The sequence below is a fragment of the Ictidomys tridecemlineatus genome, chromosome 14 (genome assembly GCF_052094955.1).
Source record: "Ictidomys tridecemlineatus isolate mIctTri1 chromosome 14, mIctTri1.hap1, whole genome shotgun sequence".
Classification (NCBI taxonomy): Eukaryota; Metazoa; Chordata; class Mammalia; order Rodentia; family Sciuridae; genus Ictidomys; species Ictidomys tridecemlineatus.
In genome coordinates, this window is record NC_135490.1 from 20,557,001 (window position 1) to 20,578,359 (window position 21,359).

Sequence of the window (21,359 nt, forward strand, 5' to 3'; positions counted from 1 at the left end):
AGGCACAACCTGATGTTTAATAAATGGGAAACTCTCCCGTGATGCTCCTACATACTTTTATGATTGGGAGGAGAGGAGAATATATCTAAGCAATGATGTAACAATGGAAATATTGTGTTGGGGAAAGGAGCCTTGTTAGGAGGAGGAAGTCTCCAGAGTCCTGTGGCTAGGATCAGTCTGTTCTGTAGTTGTAGACACTCAGACTTACCAAGCCAACTCCAAACTCAGCTATGAAATAAAGAAAGAGAGAGAAAGGAAGGAAGGAAGGAAGGAAGGAAGGAAGGAAGGAAGGAAGGAAGGAAGGAAGGAAGGAAGGAAGGAAGGAAGGAAGGAAGGCAGGCCTTCAGGGTTACTCATATTTGTCTCTCTTTGATAGGTATTCATATATTGAAGAAGATATCTTAAAAATTCATGTGAATTTCTAAAATCATTTGTAAAAGTTTGGTTCAGATTCAAAATAAAATACTGAATTGGAAACAGAGAACATCTTTATTTTTATGATCTTATAGAGGACAACTTTTTAAATGATATTAAATTAGTCCTTTACAAAAACTATTGCTCAAGTGTATCAAATTTTACTTTTGAAGAATTAGAATGAATTCACCTTACAGAAAGAAATTGTTAAATCATTTCCATGAAATAAATTGACTACAGATTTTGTTATCTAGGGACATGAGAAAAAGAGAGCTATTTCCTTCTTTCCAAAACTGACATTAAACACCTGCAGAACCAATTATTCCAATATGATGCCTGACAACCACCAGAATACCACAATATGTGAGCAATGTGTGACAGGAAAAGAAGCAAGAGACAACATAATTAAAGGAAACATAGATTTGGGCCATCATATTTGCTGATCAAAATAGATGTTGTCTGAAAGTCATACAAATTTCAATTGATCACTTTTAAAAAAATGTTTCATATCCATTTTTGACAAAATTACATAACTATAATTTGAAATAAAAAGTCCTATGTTGTGGCTGGGATAGTAGCTCAGTGGTGGAGCGCTTGTGTAGCATGTGTGAGGCACTGAGTTCGATACTCAGCAAGCATATAAATAAATAAATAAAAATAATTTTTAAAAGTCCTATGTTACTGATTAGATGAAACTAGTATATTTTAATCAATATTTCCTAGAATGGCAATGATTCCTAGGTTTTCCTGAAAAAAAAAAAAGATGTGGTGTCTTTAAAATCACTATCATAGACTAATATATTTATCTCTGTATAAGAGCCCACAGAAAGCTCCTAATTCAAATGCTAAGGAAAATTGTGCAAAATTACCCATCTAGGGAGAGGCAGAGCTTGATCCCCAAAACTTCCTTAGGAAAAGTAGAAGACATGTGTCCTCTTTTCAGCTTGCTTAAGAACTGATTGCCTAACAACACCTGGAGTAAATTCCATTCCAGAAACAGGTGGAAATGCTCAGTGTCTTTTTCCACATTGGTTAGAAATACCCATGCTGTTTTACTCTCAAGGAAGGAAAAGAATTTTCTTAAATAATGTTATCTTCCCAGGATTAAACGTGAGTAAGTGAAAGAGCCTGAACTGAAATTGGGCTGTTTATCCCAAATACTTCCTTTCCCACTTGCCACCTCTCAGAACACCAGAATGCTGTATGCCTTCATTGAATATCAGGTTCCTTGTTATTGCAAATGTAAATGGGCTTATATATCTCTCTGTCTCTCTAGGGAGCCGGCACTGATGAGAATTGCCTCATTGATATATTGGCGTCAAGAACAAATGGGGAAATTTTCCAGATGCGAGAAGCTTATTGTTTACGTAAGAAAATTTCAGTATGAGCATATATTGTGCACACAATAGAACTTCATGTTTTTCAAATAACATAAAAATATTCCAATTTATATATTTTAAAGAATTTTTAAAGACATTCTCCTACATGATGTATGACTCACAGGAATAGAATAGTGGTTACCAGGGACTGAGGAGAGTGGGTGGGAGGCAGGACTGGGAGAGGCTGGTGAGCTGGTACAGGTACCATCAGGAAGAATCAGTTCTGGTATTCTGTTGCAAGGTAAAGTTGACAATAATGCATTGTATATCTCAAAACAACTAGAATAGAGGACTTTATATGTACTCACAATAAAGAAATGAAAGTTTGTCCGGTGTGGTTACACATTCCTGTAATCCCAGCAGCTCAGGAGGCTGAAACAGGAGGATCATGAGTTCAAAGTCAGTTAGCAAAGCACTTAGCAACTCAGCGAGACCCTGTCTCTAAATAAAATATAAAAAAGAACTAGGAATGTTGCTCAGTGGCTAAGCACCTTTGGGTTCAATCTTCAGTACAGAAAGAAAGAAAGAAAGAAAGAAAGAAAGAAAGAAAGAAAGAAAGAAAGAAAGAAAGAAAGAAAGAAAGAAAGAAAGAAAGAAAGAAGAAAGAAAGAAGAAAGAAAGAAAGAAAGAAAGAAAGAAAGAAAGAAAGAAAGAAAGAAAGAAAGAAAGAGAAAGAAAGGAAGGAAGGGAGGGAAATTTAAGATGCTGGCTATGATAATTACCTAGATTTGATTGTTGCACACACAATGTATTCATAAATTGAAACATTATATTATACTCTATAAATATATACAATTATTGCATGTCAATCAAAAGAAAAAATAAGACAAAAATATTTGTTTTTAAAAAATAACAATATGACTCAAGACCAACAATTCATTAAGGAAAAATGATGATTAGCATATGAAAAATGACAGTTCCCTAGAAAATCAAACCAATTTTCCAGGAAAATAATTACAAGAATCTACGCAGTGAATGTTTTACCTATGACAGGAAGGTGTCCAGCATCTTGGTTCAGAGGGCATTTTATCTCTTACTCAAGAGAGAAATGGAACCCCAAAAAAGGAAGCAAAGTACAATCATTGTTGGAGAATTCTAAAAGTACATCTGCTTCCACTTTACATAAGTTACATACTCCCTGTAATCTACTTCAGAGTCAGATCTTACACGTTTCAAATTAATTTTTATTATTTTTTTATTTTTATTATTATTTTCAACAAGCTTTAATGCCTTAAGTTCCATTCCATAATGCATTATGCAATATTGAACATTAAGAAATTGATGTAGACAGTCACCTCTATTGCTTCCTGGCAAAAACAAGACTTTTTCAAGGAGAATGAAGGAAGAATATTCACTTAAAATATTAAAATGAGACAAAGCACTTGGGAAGGGTACTAGACGAGGAAGCAGTCTATGCAAATAGAGGGCATAATTCTGAATTTTGAGAATCAGAGAATGCGGAATGATTTTCAACTCTTTTCTTCAATGTTGTAATAAAGATAATTTTTAAGACAACAGACCTATGCCAAAGATACCATTAGTTGACAGATTACTTGAACAGTTTCTTGACAAAGAAATGTCATGAGATTGATCGTATTTCCTGTACTTTCCGTTCACAACTGAGGCAAGTAACATTGACTTAACCAAAGCACCTTGGTCTGTGGTTCCACAACCAATAACCTTTAACGTGCATGGTTTCTTGTCTAGAATACAGCAGTAACCTTCAAGAGGACATTTATTCAGAGACCTCAGGACACTTCAGAGATACTCTCATGAACTTGGTCCAGGTATGCCATTCCAAAATTCATATTATTTTCCAGTATTAAAAAATAGATATGTCATTTCCAAATAAATATAACAGATAACTCCAGTATAGCACAAAGAGTAAGTTATATATAATAACATTTACTGGATATCATCCATGTCCCAGGAACTCAACTAGAAGTTTGACTTGGGTATAGAAACAAATATGCATACACTGAAACCATACGTAAGTGATTATAAATGTGCCTGCATACATAAATAATTATATATGCTAAGAGAGTGAAGAGATTTGAAATGCTACAGACATATTTTTCAATTTTAAATTAAAATTAATCCCATTTTTTTTAAAAACAGCTAAAGGGGATAAGCGCATACTAACTTTCTTGAGTTACTGCTAAGTGCCTGGCACTGTGTGATAAGAGTAGCATACTATTCATTTATCAACAACAAAATACTGTAATATGGAAATTCTTATAAGCACTTTTGAAATGAAGAAATAAAAATTCAAAATTCATAAAGTTTTTAGCTCTGACTGTTCAATGAGCTAAAAAGTAGATATTCTGAATTTGTTTGAATCCTGTATACTCTTGAGGGCCAGCATAGGATCTCAGTGCTACCTATAAAAATTCTGTTATGCTATACTTACCAAATAGGATACTATACATTACTTCAAATCAATATTATATTTTGTCACCTATCTTATTTTTCTGTACAGACTAATTGGTATGAGTTAATTTCCATTCAATTAACATTTCCTGAAAACATCCAACTATTAGCATTGTAATAAGAATAATATTTTTAAAGTTATAATTATCTTTCTAAATGCATATTCTCAAATGTGCCTGTCATCCTCTTTAGCAAAGCCATTCAGGAAAGCAAAAAGAGTCAGTGTTTCATGCTTAACTACTAAAAGAGAAACTAAAAAATGTCTTAAGAGCCAATAATTCAGTTTGGTTTTGTGTGTACGTGTGTGTGTGTGTGTCTGTACGTGTGTGTCTCTGTGTGTGTGCATGCACACTTATGTGTGTTTGAAATGAAAGAATTTCTGAATCCACAAAATTTTTCTTTATACATCAAAAAACAACTGAGTAATTAGCAAAGAATTTCACTAAAAGCCACAGACAGGTGGAATTTTGCACATGAGGATGTAGAATTAAGAAAAGATTCCACAGCCTCTAAAGAAAGAAGACTATATGAAAGTCCATTGATAGACAGGAAAGGACCCTGCAGGAGGAAACTGGAGTGACACTTTCCTGCAGGAGGAAACTGGAGTGACACTCCTTGAAACACCCTCAGGAACCCAGAGACGCAGACCTTCAGTTGAGGAGTTGGAATCACCAGATGAACACGCAAGCTGGGTCATCATGCATTCTTTCTTCTTTTCTCTAAAACACGCCAGTACCCGTTGCTTCTCTGAGTTCTGGATTGCTTTTAACCTGAAAATTTCTGTTCCTGCTGTTGACACACTGGGAGAGGTTCATGTTTATACTTCAGCCTTCTTGACTAAGTCTGAGGTGATGCGCTGGGGTTTATCCTCTTGGAGGGTTCTACCTCTTTCACAGATCAATTTGGTAAATTGAGAGGTCTATAGGTTGTTTATGGCTTCAGTGATACACGCTTTTCTTTCATCTGAGTTTATGAAGTCTTTTTAAATGAGCAAAATCTTGGAAGAATTGATACCTACTTGCTTTCAGTTAGATTCATGTACCACTTAACCACACCCAAAGTTTTTTCCTAGATCTGTTTCTCCAAAATGACCTACTTCTTTTTTGCATCCTTGCATTCCCCTTTTGTCCTCATTTTTTTTTTATAACTTAAAGACTCAGTCAGTAAAATTAGTTGAGTGTTCACTGCAAGGTGAAATCATAAAATGTCCTTGCCTTTCAAAGCCTCTAGAACTCTCATGTCACACTGAAGTAGTTTCTCCTTCTACTTCTTCGAGGCATCAAATTTCTAAACTATCTCTTTTCTCTCTTATTTCTGCTTGCAAACTGACAATTCATTTTCTGAGCTCATCTCTGTTTTGTGATACATGGCTAAAAGCATAAAGTAAATACTATTTCTCAAGCTCACCTGAAGACCAGAACAGATTTTATTGATTAGAGAATAGCTCTCCTTCAAGAAGTGATCCAGATGCTCAGTCTCTTTCACCTTCCTACCTGGCTTTTAAGCTTATCACAGCTCTCCTCAATCTGCAGAAGAAGGACAATGGAGAATTATTCATGGACGTTTTTATGAGCTTCAATGTGCTACATAAAATTTTTGCTCAAGTTCCACTGGCTAACCCTCACATAAATCTACTTAATATCAAAGGTGGTAGCAAAATATAGTCTGTTTGTCTTCACTTTTTAACAATGAGTTATCAGCAAGCACCAAAATTTCCAAGAGAATTGGCTGTTGCAATCCAGATAGACAAATGAACAGCAGAAGATGGGAAGAATGACCGATGCACATGACAAGAAGTCGAAAACTCTGAACATGACTGTCTCAGGCTGAAAGAGAATTTCCAAAAAGGTAGCAAATACAAACAAAAAGAAATGCAAAGTTCTGTGCAATCTTTCTTACAAGTAGTTTAAACAGAGAAGTGCCTTTGCATTTATTTATTTATTTACTTACTTACTTATTTACTTACTTACTTATCTTTTTATTTATTTATTTAAATTAGCTGATTTATCTTAATTAGGTATAAATGGCAGCAAAATGCATTTTGATTCATTGTACACAATTGCAGCACAACTTTTCATTTCTCTGGTTGTACACTATATAGCATTACACTCTATGTGCAGTCATACTTGTACCTAGAGTAATGGTGTCCATCTCATTCCACCATCTTTTCTGCACCCATACACCCTCCTCACCCTCCCTTCCCTTTGCCCAATCACAATTCCTCCATTTTTCTCATGTCTCCCCACTCCCCATTATAGATCAGCATCCACTTACCAAAGAGAACATTCAGCCTTAGCATGATATTCTCCAACTTCATCCATTTATCTGCAAATGCCATAATTTTATTCTCTTTTAATGTTGAGTAATATTCTATTGTGTAAATATATCATAGTTTCTTTATCCATTCATCTATTGAGGGGCATCTAGGTTGCTTCCACAGTTTAGCTATTGTGGATTAAGATACTATAAACATTGATGTGATTGCATTACCATAGTATGTTGATTTTAAGTCCTTTGCATATAAGACTGAGGATTGGAATAGCTGGATCAAATGTTGGTTCCATTTCAAGTTTTTTGAGGAATCTCCATACTGCTTTCCAGATTGGTTGCACCAATTTGTAGTTCCACCAGCAATGTATGAGTGTGCCTTTTCCCCCACATCCCTGCCAACATTTATTCTTGTCTGTATTCTTGATAACTGCCATTCCAGCTGGTGTAAGTAGTTTTGATTTACATTTCTCTGATTACTAGAGATGTTGAACATTAAATCCAAGAAATAAAATCAAGAATGGGATGGAGTCAAACTAAAAAGCTGCTTCTCAGCAAAAGAAACAATCAATGAGGTGAAGAGAGAGCCTACATTCTGGGAGCAAATTTTTGTCACACACATGTCAGATACAGCACCAATCTTCAGGATATATAAAGAACTCAAAAAACTTAACACATAAAAAACAAACAACCCAATCAATAAATGGGCTGAGGAGCTGAACAGACATTTCTCAGAAGAAGCTATGCATTCAATCAACAAATATATGAAAAAAATGTTCAACATCTCTGCCCTTCGAATTTTTATCTATGCTTATGTTTGGGAACATATCCTTATTATGTCACCATTTCAAATGACCTTTTAAAAGTCCAGTGTATAAAAGTTTCTTGGTCCTACTTTTAATCTTATTTGGAGAGTGTGGTGGTGCTTATTTTAGAATCAAAGAGGAAATTAAATATGAAGAGCAAGAATGGACTACTTTAATCTGAATGTATCAGATTTCTGCATAATTAATCCTACCATGAATAATTAGATTCTAGGAGATGAATGAAAATCCAGAGATACTGCTTATTTTCATCTTTTATTTCTTCTGTTTTCTTTTGGACATGAAGTATGTATAAAATTTTGGTTGAACATTTACCTATATTTTTTTTAATCTTGCTGATTTGTTCCAACAAAGAATCGAAAAAGCAAAATATTTAAGATGCTGAAATGGAATTAAGTAATTATTTTCCATCATACGTCTCAAGGAATCTATTATTCATGGCCTCCTTCTGCTCCATGAGGACTTCTCTTCTCCAAGACATTTATGTGCATTTCTGTTAAAAAAAAATCTTATCCCATGAGAACTACATCCATTCTACCCCATTCAGTTTTGCAATCGTAACTAAGCTCTGTACATGGCACATGGTAAGCAATTCATATTCTTTGGAAATAAATAACACAATAAACAAATTATTTAGAAAAAAAATCCAAGTGAGCAAAATTCATTGCTGGTTAAAGAAGAATGCATCCTATGTGATGATTCTTTAACAGCACCCTGGAAATTGAGCACCATTTGCATGCAAACAGAGTAAGGAGAAGAGTGCCCAGGTCTATGGAAAGGTGATGCGTAAGCAGGCGGGCTGCTTTGAAGAGCTCTGTTGAATAGGGAGAGTTGGTCTGATCAGAGTGCTGGCTGAAATGGCATGCAGAAAAGGTTCCTATAAGCAGTAAAGAGCCTCTGGAAAATTTCTGAGCAGGATGTGACATGACAGGGATGACTTTAAAATCATAGCCATCACAATATTTTACCATGACAAATGAAGGAAACTAGTAGTGAGAGCCTCACTTGTATCCAAAATTAAGAAAATGTGATTCATTAAAAATAAAAAATATTTTTCCTTCTTAAATCTGTTTAATTTCTGTACTTCTATTCTTCTCCTTAAGATTATAGTAATCAAATCAATCAGATGTGCTCTGAGTATAAGCTGAAGTAATACAAGAAACAATGAGAAAATTCAGCAGGAGGCAAGAAACATACATTTACAGAGGGGAAAAAGGTATTAAAAAGCATTCCTCTGTGTTATTGCTCAAATTTTCTTAATGATCATCTTTTAAAAGTGAAAGTTGTTAGATTCATGCTCTCCCAGTTCAGATTACAGAATAAAAGGGAACAAGAAGACATTGAGGTGTGATAAGGGTGCAGGGAGGGGAGATGCAGAATATTTCCCAGCTAATCAGCAAGAGAGACCCAAAGCCACCTGCAGGTTTTGAAATCTTACAGAGAATTCTATTTTGTTCTTGTTGTTTTATGAAGATATTTTCAAAATGGACTTTTTTTCTCCTACTGAAGTAAATTTATGATTTCACACACAAGAGGAATTATTCCTACTTTGTCTAAAATCACCTGTTTATGGAAAAATTGTCAAATTGAAAAAAATGGCTATTAATGAATAACTAATTATTTACTTAAAACAATGGCCATTTACAAGTTTAAGTGACTACTATTTCCTTTCTTTTCCTGTATTATACTGTTTTCTGCCTCATTTGGGATAGATTAACATATCCAAACAGGAGATGTGTATTTCTTTAATGTGTATTTATTGTGACTAAAACTTCATGCTGTAATTCACATATAATTTATGTGATTCAATTAGTAATGAATAAACATATATGCCAGACTGGAACACAGATTAATGATTCTATTCATTGCCAGGCAACATGGATTTTCTATTATATCCTTTGTGCATGTGTGTATGTTCATGCATCCAAGTTATCGTCAATTATGAATTAAGAATATGCAATTTTTTTAAATGCTGAGAAAGCCAAATATTAACTACTCCACACTGAGGAAAAAGTCTGGTAACTTGTGCTGGTTAGATTCTGTCAAATTGTTCAGCTTTAAAAAGTGGCATGTTACCAAGAAAATCCATTGACCTTTCAATTAAATTAAAATATTCAGTTTTACACGAAATTATTAGAAGAAAATCAAGAATTTGCTTTATTGTGTTTGGTTTTAGTTTGTATTTTCCTTGGTTTGGTTCTACAGTTCATAAAACTGTCCATATTACCAACCTCAGTTATTCCTATTCTAAGGCAGTTAATGTTGAGGGACATGTCAATGGAAAGAAGATAGTTCGGTTTGTCAAATTGAGACTTCTACGTAAGTTGTTATACAAATAAGCTTATGTTTTTTTGTAACAGAGGTTTAACCCATTTATAGGAAAACTCATTTTTAACCAGTTACATAGTTTTGATATCTCACTTGGTAATATGCCTGTTGCATATCCTCTTTTACTTTTCATGAGATCGATTTTAATTAAGGCATTCTTCTCAATGCAGAAGGATATCATCTTTTTAAAATTTTTGAGTAATGCTGCATCATATAAGTTTAAACAACAGTTTTCACTCAGGGGTTCTCCCTGACAAAGTTGTTACTCATAATAGATTCAAGTCAACAGTCTCATTATAAACCCATGAGCTGCTTCCTGATGTCAAACAAGTTTTTTTTTAAATATCCAACTAGAAATTTATTTCAATTAATTGAAGAAAAATCTAAGTTTTCTAGTAGAAAAAAATTATTTTCCTTGGGATTACATTTAATTCCATGACCCTCTTCTCCCTCTACCAAATCTTGCTTCTTGTGCTTCCCTTTCATTGATGTTCATTCCAAATGCATTCCACAATAAATAGTCTGCAGAAAAAATAAATCACAAGGAAAAAATAATGAACAGTGCCTCCCCTTGATTTAACAGCACAATCAACCATTAATAATTTCAGTTCCTCATATCTGAGTTCCTTACATCCTTAAACAATGGCGCTTTACAGTGATAGAATATATATGTGTGTGTGAGTTTGTGTATCTATCTCTATATATATGTATCATACTTTTACTTGTAAATACCTACACATATTTTAAAATAACCACACAATAATTTATTTTATTACTGGGTTTCATATAATTTGGATTATAAATTTACAGAACAAAGCATCGCTTCTTAAATTTGATTTCTGAAGTTGTAAAGTACATGCATGTGTATATGTGTGTAAGTTCAGCCTTGAAATCATTTTGATGTTTAGAAAATTTTTTTTCAACATAGAATACTGAAGAGTAAGGGTGAGTTGAGACTGTTTTTACAAAAAAAAAAAAAGGAGAAATTTCTTACTTAATTTTCCTTGCTTCTTCTCAGTCTTAATTTTTAATTAAAACTTGCTTATATTTAGTTAAATTTACTCATTTTACTTTCTCCTGCTTAATTTTTAATTTTGCTTCTTTTTTCTTAATATTATATACTTTTAAAGTTAAAAGTACATTAGCTTAAAATGTAAACTATACAAGTATACAATAATACATATCTCATAGAGATTACTTAACTCAGAATATGGAGGTAACAGACTTCTACATGACTTAATATAATCTCATTTAATAGCATTTTGGAAAATCAGAAGTTGCAGATTTGCTTACTAAAATGTAAATGATCTCTCCTCAGTCTATACTTGAAAGATTTAAAAATCAGCATAATAGAGTAATGCAGCCACATCAATGTTCATATTAGCACAATTCACAATAGCTAAACTGTGGAATCAACCTAAATGCCTCTCAGTAGATGAATGGATAAAGAAACTGTGTTCTATATACACAGTGGGATATTACTCAATATTAAAAGAGAAAAATTATGGCATTTGTAAGTAAATTGGATGGAATTGAAGAATATCAGGTTAAGCAAAGTAAGCCAATCCCAAAAAACCAAAGGCCAAATGTTTTCTCTGATAAGTGAATGCTTATCCATAATGGGGTGAGGGAGCATGGAGAAAATGGAGGAACTGTGTTTGGGCAAAGGAGAAGGAAAAGAGGAAAGGGGCAAGAAAGATAGTGGAATGAGATGGACATCATTACCCTAGGTACCTGTATGACTGCACATAGAGTGCATGGTGTACAACCAGAGAAATAAAAAGTTGTGCTGCAATTGTGTACAGTGAATCAAAATGCATTCTGCTGCCATATATACCTAATTACAATAAATACATAGATAAATTTTTAAAACATAAATAAAATGTATGATCTCTGTGAATCATGAAATACATGCTATGTTTTTAAATATTATGAACTTTTTATTGACTTCTTACTTCTACATTAATGGCTGTTCAGGGTGAAATCTCTGATTTAGGACTCAGATCAGTAAATTTAGAAGATGACGGCAGGGGTGGGGGACCTGTAAAGTAAATTCAGAAAATGAAAAAGTTTATTACTTCTCTTGACCACTCTCTGTCTATGACATACACCATTCCAAAGAGAATCTGTCTCAACATATTATAAAAAGGAAATGGAATTTTTTTCTAAAGGACTATGAAATTTTGAGCTGATGAGTTCTAACCAGTTAGCTGTGGGGCACTATAATAGGACCAAATTTTTTCTTAATCTTTCCTACACGTTTTTTCCTCCCACACTCTAGCTTGACTCCTTGTTCCTCCCTCCCAACCTCCTTCTCTCTCTCTCTCTCTCTCTCTCTCTCTCTCTCTCTCTCTCTCTCTCTCTCTCTCTCTCTCTCACACACACACACACACACACACACACAACAACAACAACAACAACAACAACATAGAGATAGATAGATAGATAGATAGATAGACAGATAGACTGGCCCTTTGGGCTTCATTATAATTCAGGCTCATATCTGTGTATTTATCATTTAACTTTCTCGAGATTCAGGTCTCTGCTCTGTGAACCTGAAGGTGAACTAATCCTCCCGTCAGGGTCTTCCTAATACAAACATTCTCTAATTTTTCTGTTGTTATAATCATGTAATCATTTTTCTCTGCTTCCCTGTGCATCTTCACTTTCAGAATCAAAGTCAAGATTATTCCTGGCATTTGTCTTTTTAAAATTATTAAAATGCAAAGACTTCCTTTTTTATGAATTAATAGAGATTGGAGGAATTGGAGCATACGAGTTTTAAGGTATTCAAGAAAGGGAAAGGGTTGAAAATAATCGTCATATTTTCTGGGAGAATAAGGTGTTTTGCTTAATCTAATAAGGGATTTTTTGAGAGGACTATTTCTACTAAGGAAACAGCTGATCTAGAAAACATTCTTCTTGAAAACTAGTACCAATCATTAAATTGACTCCCAACACTTCCTGCACACTTTTATTAACTAGATTTACAAAAGATCTAATTATCTGTCAAATAATGAAAAATTAGCCACTTAGAGATTAATTAATCAATATGTGCAAACTACACTGAAGATGATGTTTTTGCAGAGGGAAAGAATGGAAGCTACCCAAGTGGACACTACCTCTTCACCTTAACTTTCAGGGTCCTCCTGAGGAAAGTTTCTCAAACTTGAATAGTGAGGCTTCAGGGCTGTGGTTGCCCTCAGTTCTCCTCCTAATTGTCTGTAGTCAATTTACAGGCTCTTACTAAGTGACTTTTTTTTAATCCAATAGTCTTTTTAAAGTGCTCTTGATAATTAACTGCATAAGAAAATAAATAGATGGGCACCATTTCAAGTTAAATGCCCAGGAATATTATCTTTTCACACCAGAATTCAGACACACACAGAGAACTGCAGAAAATCCACAATATTTATCACAAGTTTTGCAAGGGTAGAATTTTACTTAGTTACATAGTTAGGTTGAATATCATTAAGAAAACTTCAATGGTTTAGAAAATCTTCCCCATCTACAAATTAATCTTTGAACTCTGCTGTCTGAGAACTATTTCTTTATCTTTCCAAAAGGGGATTTCCAAAATATGATTTTTAGAATTATGGGTGAACAAAAGAGACAAATATCTTACACTTCATGAAACTCAAATCAACCAAGGTAATAGGAACAATTAAATAGGTCTAATAAATAGATATATAATAGAATTTTTAGGAGGTGATGTAAAATATGGCAGAGAAGGTTTGGGATATAGCAATTACAGGTCTGGGCAGAGGGGCTAGATTGTAATATTATATAGCTTAATCAGGATAGGTTTTATAGAGAAGATGAAAAGTGAACAAAAGTTTGAATGAAAAAGTGAATGGACAAATGAATAGATGGGATAGGGAGTTCCAGGTGAGGTGCACAGCTAGAGAAAACGTTGCAGACTAGAAAATCGCTAATGGCTATGGGGAATAGCAAAGAGCCCCACAGAAGCTCATTTGAGCAAAGGCAAGACAGCATGGTAGTAGATGTGTAGATGCATAGAGGAGCTCAAAGAAGCATCAAATAGGGAAGGGTTCTGTCAAATTTTATAGTCATTAGGAAAACTTGGTTTTGTTCTTAGCGAAATGGTAGAGAGAGAAGTCTTCACCAGTTTTTGAGTAAAGTAATGATGTGATGTTATGCTCTAAGGTATCACAGGGAATGCCGAATTCACTGTAGGAAGACGAGAGAGTAGAAACAGAAACCAGTGGGGAGGCTGTGCCAGCAGCAAAGCCAAGACATAGTGTTAATTGGGCCCATTTCAGAGCAATGCAGGGTAGAGTGCCTGGATTCCAGATGGTCCACGTTATTTCCTGAGGAATAAGGTGTGATATATGAAAGAAAATGAAAAGAATCAAAGGTGCCTTTCAGTTTTTCAGCCTGAGTTAACAGTAAGAGAAGTGGAAAATTGAGAGAATATAAAAGGTAGGAGACCAAAAGGTGCATGTTAAACATGTTGAATTTTATATATATATATATATATATATATATATATATATATATATATATATATATATATATATATATATATACACATACACACACACACACACATACACACACATACACATATCACACATATATATATGAAAATCAAGAGAAGGTATTAAGTTAGCAACTGGAATATGCTCAACTGAAGTTCAGATAATAAGTTTCTTTTTTGTATTTGTTCTTTTTAGATATACATGATAGTAGAGTGTATTTTAGCATATTATACATACGTGAGTATAACTTATAAAAATAAGGATCCTATTCTTGTGGTTGTACGTGATGGGGAATTAAATTGGTCATATATTCAAATAAAATTATGAGAAAGTTATGTCTGATAAATTCTACTATCCTCCCTATTTCCCTTCCTTCCCCCTTCCCTTCATTCCACTTGGTCTAATCCAATAAACTTCTATTCTTCCCCTCCCCACTCTTCTTCCTTGTTGTGGTTTAGCATCCCACAACAAGGAAGAAGAGTGGGGAGGGGAAGAATTTTGGGGGGATTGGCTCATTTCACTTAGGATGATAGTCTCCAGTTCCATCCATTTACATGCAGATGCAATAATTTCATTATTCTTTATGGCTGAGTAATATTCAATTTTGTATATATACCATATCTTCTTTATCTATTCATCTGTTAAAGGGCACCTAGTTTGGTTGGATAGCTTGGCTATTGTGAATTGAGCTGATATATACATTGTTGTTGCTGCATCAGTACACTATGCTGATTTTAAGTCCTTTGGGTATGGACCCAGGAATGGGCTAAGTGGATCAAATGGTGAGTCCATTCTAAGTTTTCTAAGGAATCTCTATTCAACTTTCCAGAGTGGTTGCACCAATTTGCAGTCCCACTAGCAACGTAGGAGTGTACCTTTCTCCCCACATCTTCACCAACATTTATTGTTACTTGTATTCTTGATAATTGCCATTATGACTGGAATGAGATGGAATCTCAGTGTGGTTTTAATTTTCATTTTTCTAAAGGCTAGAGATGTTGAACATTGTTTCATATATTTGTTGACCATTTATATTTTTTTCTCTGAAGTGCCTGTTTAGTTCTTTTGCTCATTTATTGATTGGGTTATTTGTGGGGTTTTGTTTGTTTGTTTGTTTGTTTGTTTTGGTGTTAAGTTTTTTGAGTTCTTTGTATATCCTGGAGATTAATACTATATCTGAGGTGCAGGTGGTAAAGATTTTCTCCCATTCTGTAGGCTCTCTCTACATTGTTGATTATTTCCTTTGCTGTGAAGAAGCTTTTTAGTTTGATACCATTCCATTTATTGGTTCTTGATTTTACTACTTGCACTTTAGGGGTCTTATTGAGGAAGTCTATTCCTAAGCCTACGTGAATTAGGCCTACTTTCCTTCTAGTAAGCAAAGGGTCTCTGGTCTAATGTCAAGGTTCTTGATCCACTTAGTTGAGTTTTGCTCAGGGTAGAGATGGGGTTCAAATTCTTTGTACTAGATATAGATCCATTTCCCAGAACTATTCGTTGGAAAGGTTATCTGTTCTCCAATGTATGTTTATAATGCCTTTGTCAAATAAGAGATAACTGTATTTATGTGGGCTTTTCTCTACTGGGTTTGTCTTCTATTCTGTTCTGTTCCATTGGGCTTCATGTGTGTTTTGGTAACAGTACCATGCCATTTTTTTTGTTTTTTATTTTTTGTTTTTTTAAATATGACTCTGTAGCATAATTTAAGATCTGGTATTGTGATGCCTCCTGCTCCTCCTGTCTCAGAATGAATTTCTTTGGCTATTCTGGGCCTCTTATTTTTCCAAATGAATTTCACACTATTTATGTATTTCTATGAAGAATATCATTGGAATTTTAATAGGAATTGCATTATATCTGTATAGCACTTTTCATGGTATGGCCATTTTGACTGTATTAATTCTGTCTATCCAAGAACATGGTCTTTCCATTTTCTGAGGTCTTCTTCAATTTTTTTTTCTGTAGTGTTCTGTAGTTTTCATCTTAGAAGTCTTTTACCTGTCTTGTTAAATTGATTCCCAAGTATTTTTTTTAAAGCTATTGCTATTGGTATATGTTTCCTGATTTCTAGTTCTACTAATACATCATTGGTAGATAGGAATGTGATTGATTTATGGGTGTTGATGTTATACCCTGCTACTTTGCTGAATTCACTATGAGTTCTAGAAGCTTTCTGGTGGGTCTCCTAAATATAGAATCATTTCATTGGCAAATAGAGGTAGTTTGTGTTCTTCTTTTCCTAATCTTAGCCCTTTATTTTTTTTTCTTTTGTCTAATTGCTCTGGCTAGGGTTTCAAGGAATATGTTGAATAAGAGTGGTAAAAGAATGCATCATTGTCTTGTTCCAGTTGTTACAGGGAGTGCTTTCAATTTTTCTCCACTTAAAATGATGTTGGCAGGCTGGGGTTGTGGCTCAGCGGTAGAGTACTTGCCCAGCACATGCAGGGTCCTGGGTTTGATCCTCAGCACCACATAAAAATAAATAAACTAAATAAAGGTATTGTGTCCAACTATAACTAAAAAATAAATATTAAAAAGATAAAATAAAATGATGTTGGCCTTGAGTTTAGGGTATACAACTTTTACAATGTTGAGGTATGTTCCTACTATCCCTAGTTTCTCTAGTGTTTTAAAAATTAATAAATGGTGAATTTTGTCAAATGCTTCTTCTGCATCTATTGAGGTAATCAGGTGATTCTTTAAGTCTATTAATGTGGTGAATTATATTGACTGATTTCTGTATGTTGAATGAACCTTGCATCCCTGGAATTAACTTCACTTCATTATGGTGCACCATCTTTTTAACATGTTTTTGTATGCAACTTGCCAGTATTTTATTGAGAATTTTTGCATCTATATTCATCAGGGATATTGGTCTGAAGTTTTCTTTTCTTGATGTGTCTTTGTCTAGTTTTGACATCTAGGAGATAGTAGCTTCATAGAATGAGTTTGGAAGGATTCCCTGCTTTTATGTTTGATAGAATGATTTGAGGAGGATTGGTGTTATTTCTTCTTTCAAGGTCTGGTAGAACTCCACTGAGAATGCATCTGGTCCTGGTGTTTTCTTTCTTGGTAGGCTTTTGATGGTGTCTTCTATTTCATTGCTTGAAATTGGTCTGTTTAATATGAATTGTAATGCATTCTGCTGTCATATATAACAAATTAGAATAAAAAATAAATAAATTACTGTATTTATTAAAAAAAAGAAGTTGATCTGTTTAAATTTTCTATGTCCTCTTGATTCAATTTGGGTAGGCCATTTGTCTCTAGAAATATGTCATTTTTTATTTTAATTTGTTATATATGACAACAGAATGCATTACAATTCATATTACACATATAGAGCACAATTTTTCATGTCTCTGGTTGCACACTGATTTTTCTATTTTATTAGAGTATAGATTTTTCAAAGTAGCTTCTGATTATGGCCTGTATTTCAGTGATGTTCATGGTGATATTAATTTTATTTACTTATTTAAAGAATCAACTTGTTGTTTTGTCAATTTTTAATTGCTTTTTGTTGTTGTTGCTTCAATTTCATTAATTTAGGCTCTGATTTTAATATTTCTTCTCTTCTACTGCTTAGGGTGTTAATTTGTTACTTTTTTTCTAGGGCTTTGAGATGTAAAGTTAGGCTATTTATTTGGTGAATTTCTATTCTTTTTTATGAATGATGTCAATGCAATGAACATTCCTATTAGAATTGCCTTCAAAGTGTCCCAGAAATTTTGATATGTTGTGTCACTATTCTCATTTATCTCTAAGTATTTTTTTAGTTCATCCCTGATTTCTTCAGCTATCCATTGGTCATCCAATAGTATACCAGTTAGTTTCCAGGAGTTACAATAGCTTATTCTTTTATTTTATCATTGATTTCTAAATTTATTTTATTATGATATGATAAAATGCAAGGTATTAGCTCTATTTTTTGTATTTGCTTAGAGTTGCTTTTTGGTCTAATATATGGTCTGTTTTAGAGAAGGATTCATGTGCTGCTGAGAAGAAAGTGTATTAAGTCATTGATAAATGAAATATTTTTATATGTCTGTTAAATCTAAATTAGTAATTATATTTTTAGTTCTATACCTTTTTATTATTTTTTTATTTGAAGATCTATCAATTGGTGAGAGAGCCATGTTGAAGTCACCTGATATTATTGTGTTGCAAATTATCTGATTCTTGAGATTGTGAAGAGTCTATTTGATATATAGATACTCCATATTTTGTGGCATAAATATTTACAATTGTTATGTCTTCTTAATGTACAGTTCCCTTAAGCAGTATGAAATGGCCTTCTTTTTCCCTTCTGATTAATTTTGACTTGAAGTGGACTTTATCAGATATAAGGATAGAAACCCTGCTTGTTTATGAGGTCCACATGAATGGTAAGTTTTTTAACCTTGAGTCTGTGGATGTCTTTGCCTATAAGGAAAGTCTCTTGGAGACAACATATTGTTGGGTCATGTTTTTTAATACAATGTGCTAGTCTATGTCTTTTTATTGATGAGCTTAGGACATTTACATTCAATGTTATTATTGAGATATTATTTTTATTCCCTGTCAATTTGAATTATTTCTGGTTTTTAATTTGAATTAGTTGCTCTTTTCATTAACTGTTCTTCTTGCATAGTTCCTCCATTTGCTGGTTTTTAGTTTTATTTTGAATTTATTCTTCATGAACTATTTTGTTGAGAATGTTTTGTAGTGCAGATTTTTTAGTTGTGAATTCTTTTAACTTTTGTTTATCATGGAAGGTTTTTATTTCATCATCAAATGTGAAGCTTAATTTTGCAGGGTCTAGTATTCTTAACTGGAATTAATTTTCTTTCAGAGCTTGGTATATATTATTCCAAGATCTCCTAGCTTTGAGGGTCTGGGTTGAAAAATCAATTGAGATCTGACTTGGTTTCCCTCTACATGTGACTTGTCTTTTTTTTTCCTCCTCTGGCAGCCTTTAGAGTTCTGTCCTTATTCTGTATGTTAGGCACATTTATAATAATATGCCTTGGTGTGAGTCTGTTGTAATTTTGTATAGTTGGGTTCCTGTATGCTTCCTGTATTTGATTTTTTATTTCATTCCTAAGGTTTCAGAAATTTTCAGGTATTATTCCATTGAAAAGATTATGCATTCTTTTGGGTTGTACCTCTGAGCCTTTGTCTATCTTGATAAATCTTAAATTTGGTCTTTTCAGGTTATCCCATATTTCTTGGAAGTTCTGTTCATAGTCTCTTAACATATTTTCTCTGTGGTAAACTTTATTTTCAAGATTATGTATTTTGTCTTCATTGCCTGAGACTCTTTCTTCTAAGTGGACTAGTCCTCTGGTGATACTTTCCAATGAATGGTTTATTGGTTTATTGTTTCCTTCGTTTTGAGGATTTCTGCTTGTTGTTTTTGTTTTGTTTTGCTTTGTTTTGTTTTGTTTTGTTTTTTCATTTTTTTTCAGAATCTCTATTACTTTTTTTAAGTCATTTTTTTCTTCCTGTATTTTCTCCTTTACATCATCCTTTCCTTTGCAGATCAATTTTACTATACATTCTAAACTTCTTCTCTGGCATTTCTTCCACTGAGATGTCAATGGATTTTGCTTTTGATGTATTTTGGTTTGTTTCAGGTGATTCATTCCCTTGCTTTTTCATGTTGTTTGTATGTCTACCCATCTAACAGTTGGTTTTGAGGCAGTAGAGTTTCTACCTTATGGATTTATGTTCCTAAAAGTTTCCAGTACCTCACTGTTTAGGGAAAGACTGATAATAAAAACCATTGATGCAAACAACTTATAGCATTAAACCAAATATGAAATCTACAGTGTCAATTGTTACAATAATCAGAAAGGATATGATCAATTATTGCCCACAGCAAAAACAGTAAGTTTATAAAAGGGTTTACAATTTCAGGTGGTGACCAGGAATAGAACAGAAGTGATATAGGATATGAAGTCTATGACAGAGGATAATAAAAAATAGAAGTAAAATATTTAAAAGAAGAGTGAAAGAGAGAACATAGAGAATGGCTATTAGCAGAGGAAAAGAAGGTTGAGGGAAACTGATAAGTGAGAGACACATACATAAAAGTCTCAGGCAATGAAAACAAAAAAGAAATAAGATTATAAGACCAAAATTGATAAATACTAATCAAACATCTTAGTCCTCAAAATGTTGATCCATGAAAAATACCTGTCTTCAAATAAAATGGTACAAGTGAGAAAAAATAAAGATATATGAATGTGTATAAGTGTTCATTTAAAGATAGAGTTTTTAAGAGGCAAGAAGTGATGAGATGGTAGGAAAGGGTTTGTAGATTCAAGAGGTGAATAGAGCAAATGCAGAGGTGACATAGGATGTGTTTATAAGGGGAGGACCAAAAAACAGAAGTAAAAGAAATAAAGGATGAGAGTAAGAGAGCAACAGTGTTTGGCTGTTAGCAAGTAAAAAGAGAGAATTGTGAGAAGACAATAGAAAATCAACCCAAAATACACTAATCAAAACCCAATCCTCAAAAAAATAAAGCATGAAAAATAACTACCTTAGAAACGCTAAAACTGAAAGACCAGAAACAAACATATGCATGTACGAATGTATAAATGTCCATCATGTATGCCCACTGTCTATGCCAAAGTGCCTTTCTGTTTCTCGACTTCCCTTCTCAGCGGGATGGTGTGAGGAGCTGTGGAAAATGTTCTCAGCCTGACTTCCTGGGCATTGTCTTTGGGTTCTGGTGAGATGGGTTGCTGCAAGTGAAGCTCCCAGGGGTGGGGATTTGGTCTGGTATTCCCCCTGGTGTTTTATTATGTGGGGAGTTTTCATTAATGAATCAACATACTTCTAGCACTGTACCCCACTACTCCCTCCAAGGCACCACTTGTGGGACTGGTTCTGTTGTTTGGGGATACTTCCCTGTTTGGGCTTCTCAAGACTGTTTCTGAGCACTGAGCTCAGTCATTCTGCCCTATTCAGTTTCTTCCTGCTACTTGTCCTGCTAGCTACTGGGTTCAATGGAAGTAGGGAATGAGGAGCCCACTTTCTCTGCCCTCTCTGATCTGTATTACCCCCAAGCAAAATGGTCTCTGTGTCAGAGATTCTCTTGATTTGTTAGGTTCACTTTAATTCTCATGGTTGGCATCTGCCCAATTCATGTGTTGGTTTCATCCCCAAACTCAAGGATCTAAGTTCTGATTTCTGAGTCCACACCAGTCTCGTGGAGGTGTTTCCAA

General features: G+C 33.9%; 1 protein-coding gene across 6 annotated transcripts in view; it reads left to right on the forward strand.

Moving 5' to 3' along the window:
• The window catches only part of Anxa10 (annexin A10), a 525,713-nt gene that overhangs the window by 490,481 nt on the left and 13,873 nt on the right, over positions 1-21,359 (forward strand). For all 6 annotated transcript variants that reach the window (XM_078030965.1, XM_078030964.1, XM_078030966.1 and 3 more), the window contains 2 exons: positions 1,691-1,781; positions 3,501-3,580. In XM_078030965.1, coding sequence (XP_077887091.1) covers positions 1,691-1,781; positions 3,501-3,580 — 171 coding nt within the window. The remainder of the gene's footprint in view (positions 1-1,690; positions 1,782-3,500; positions 3,581-21,359) is intronic.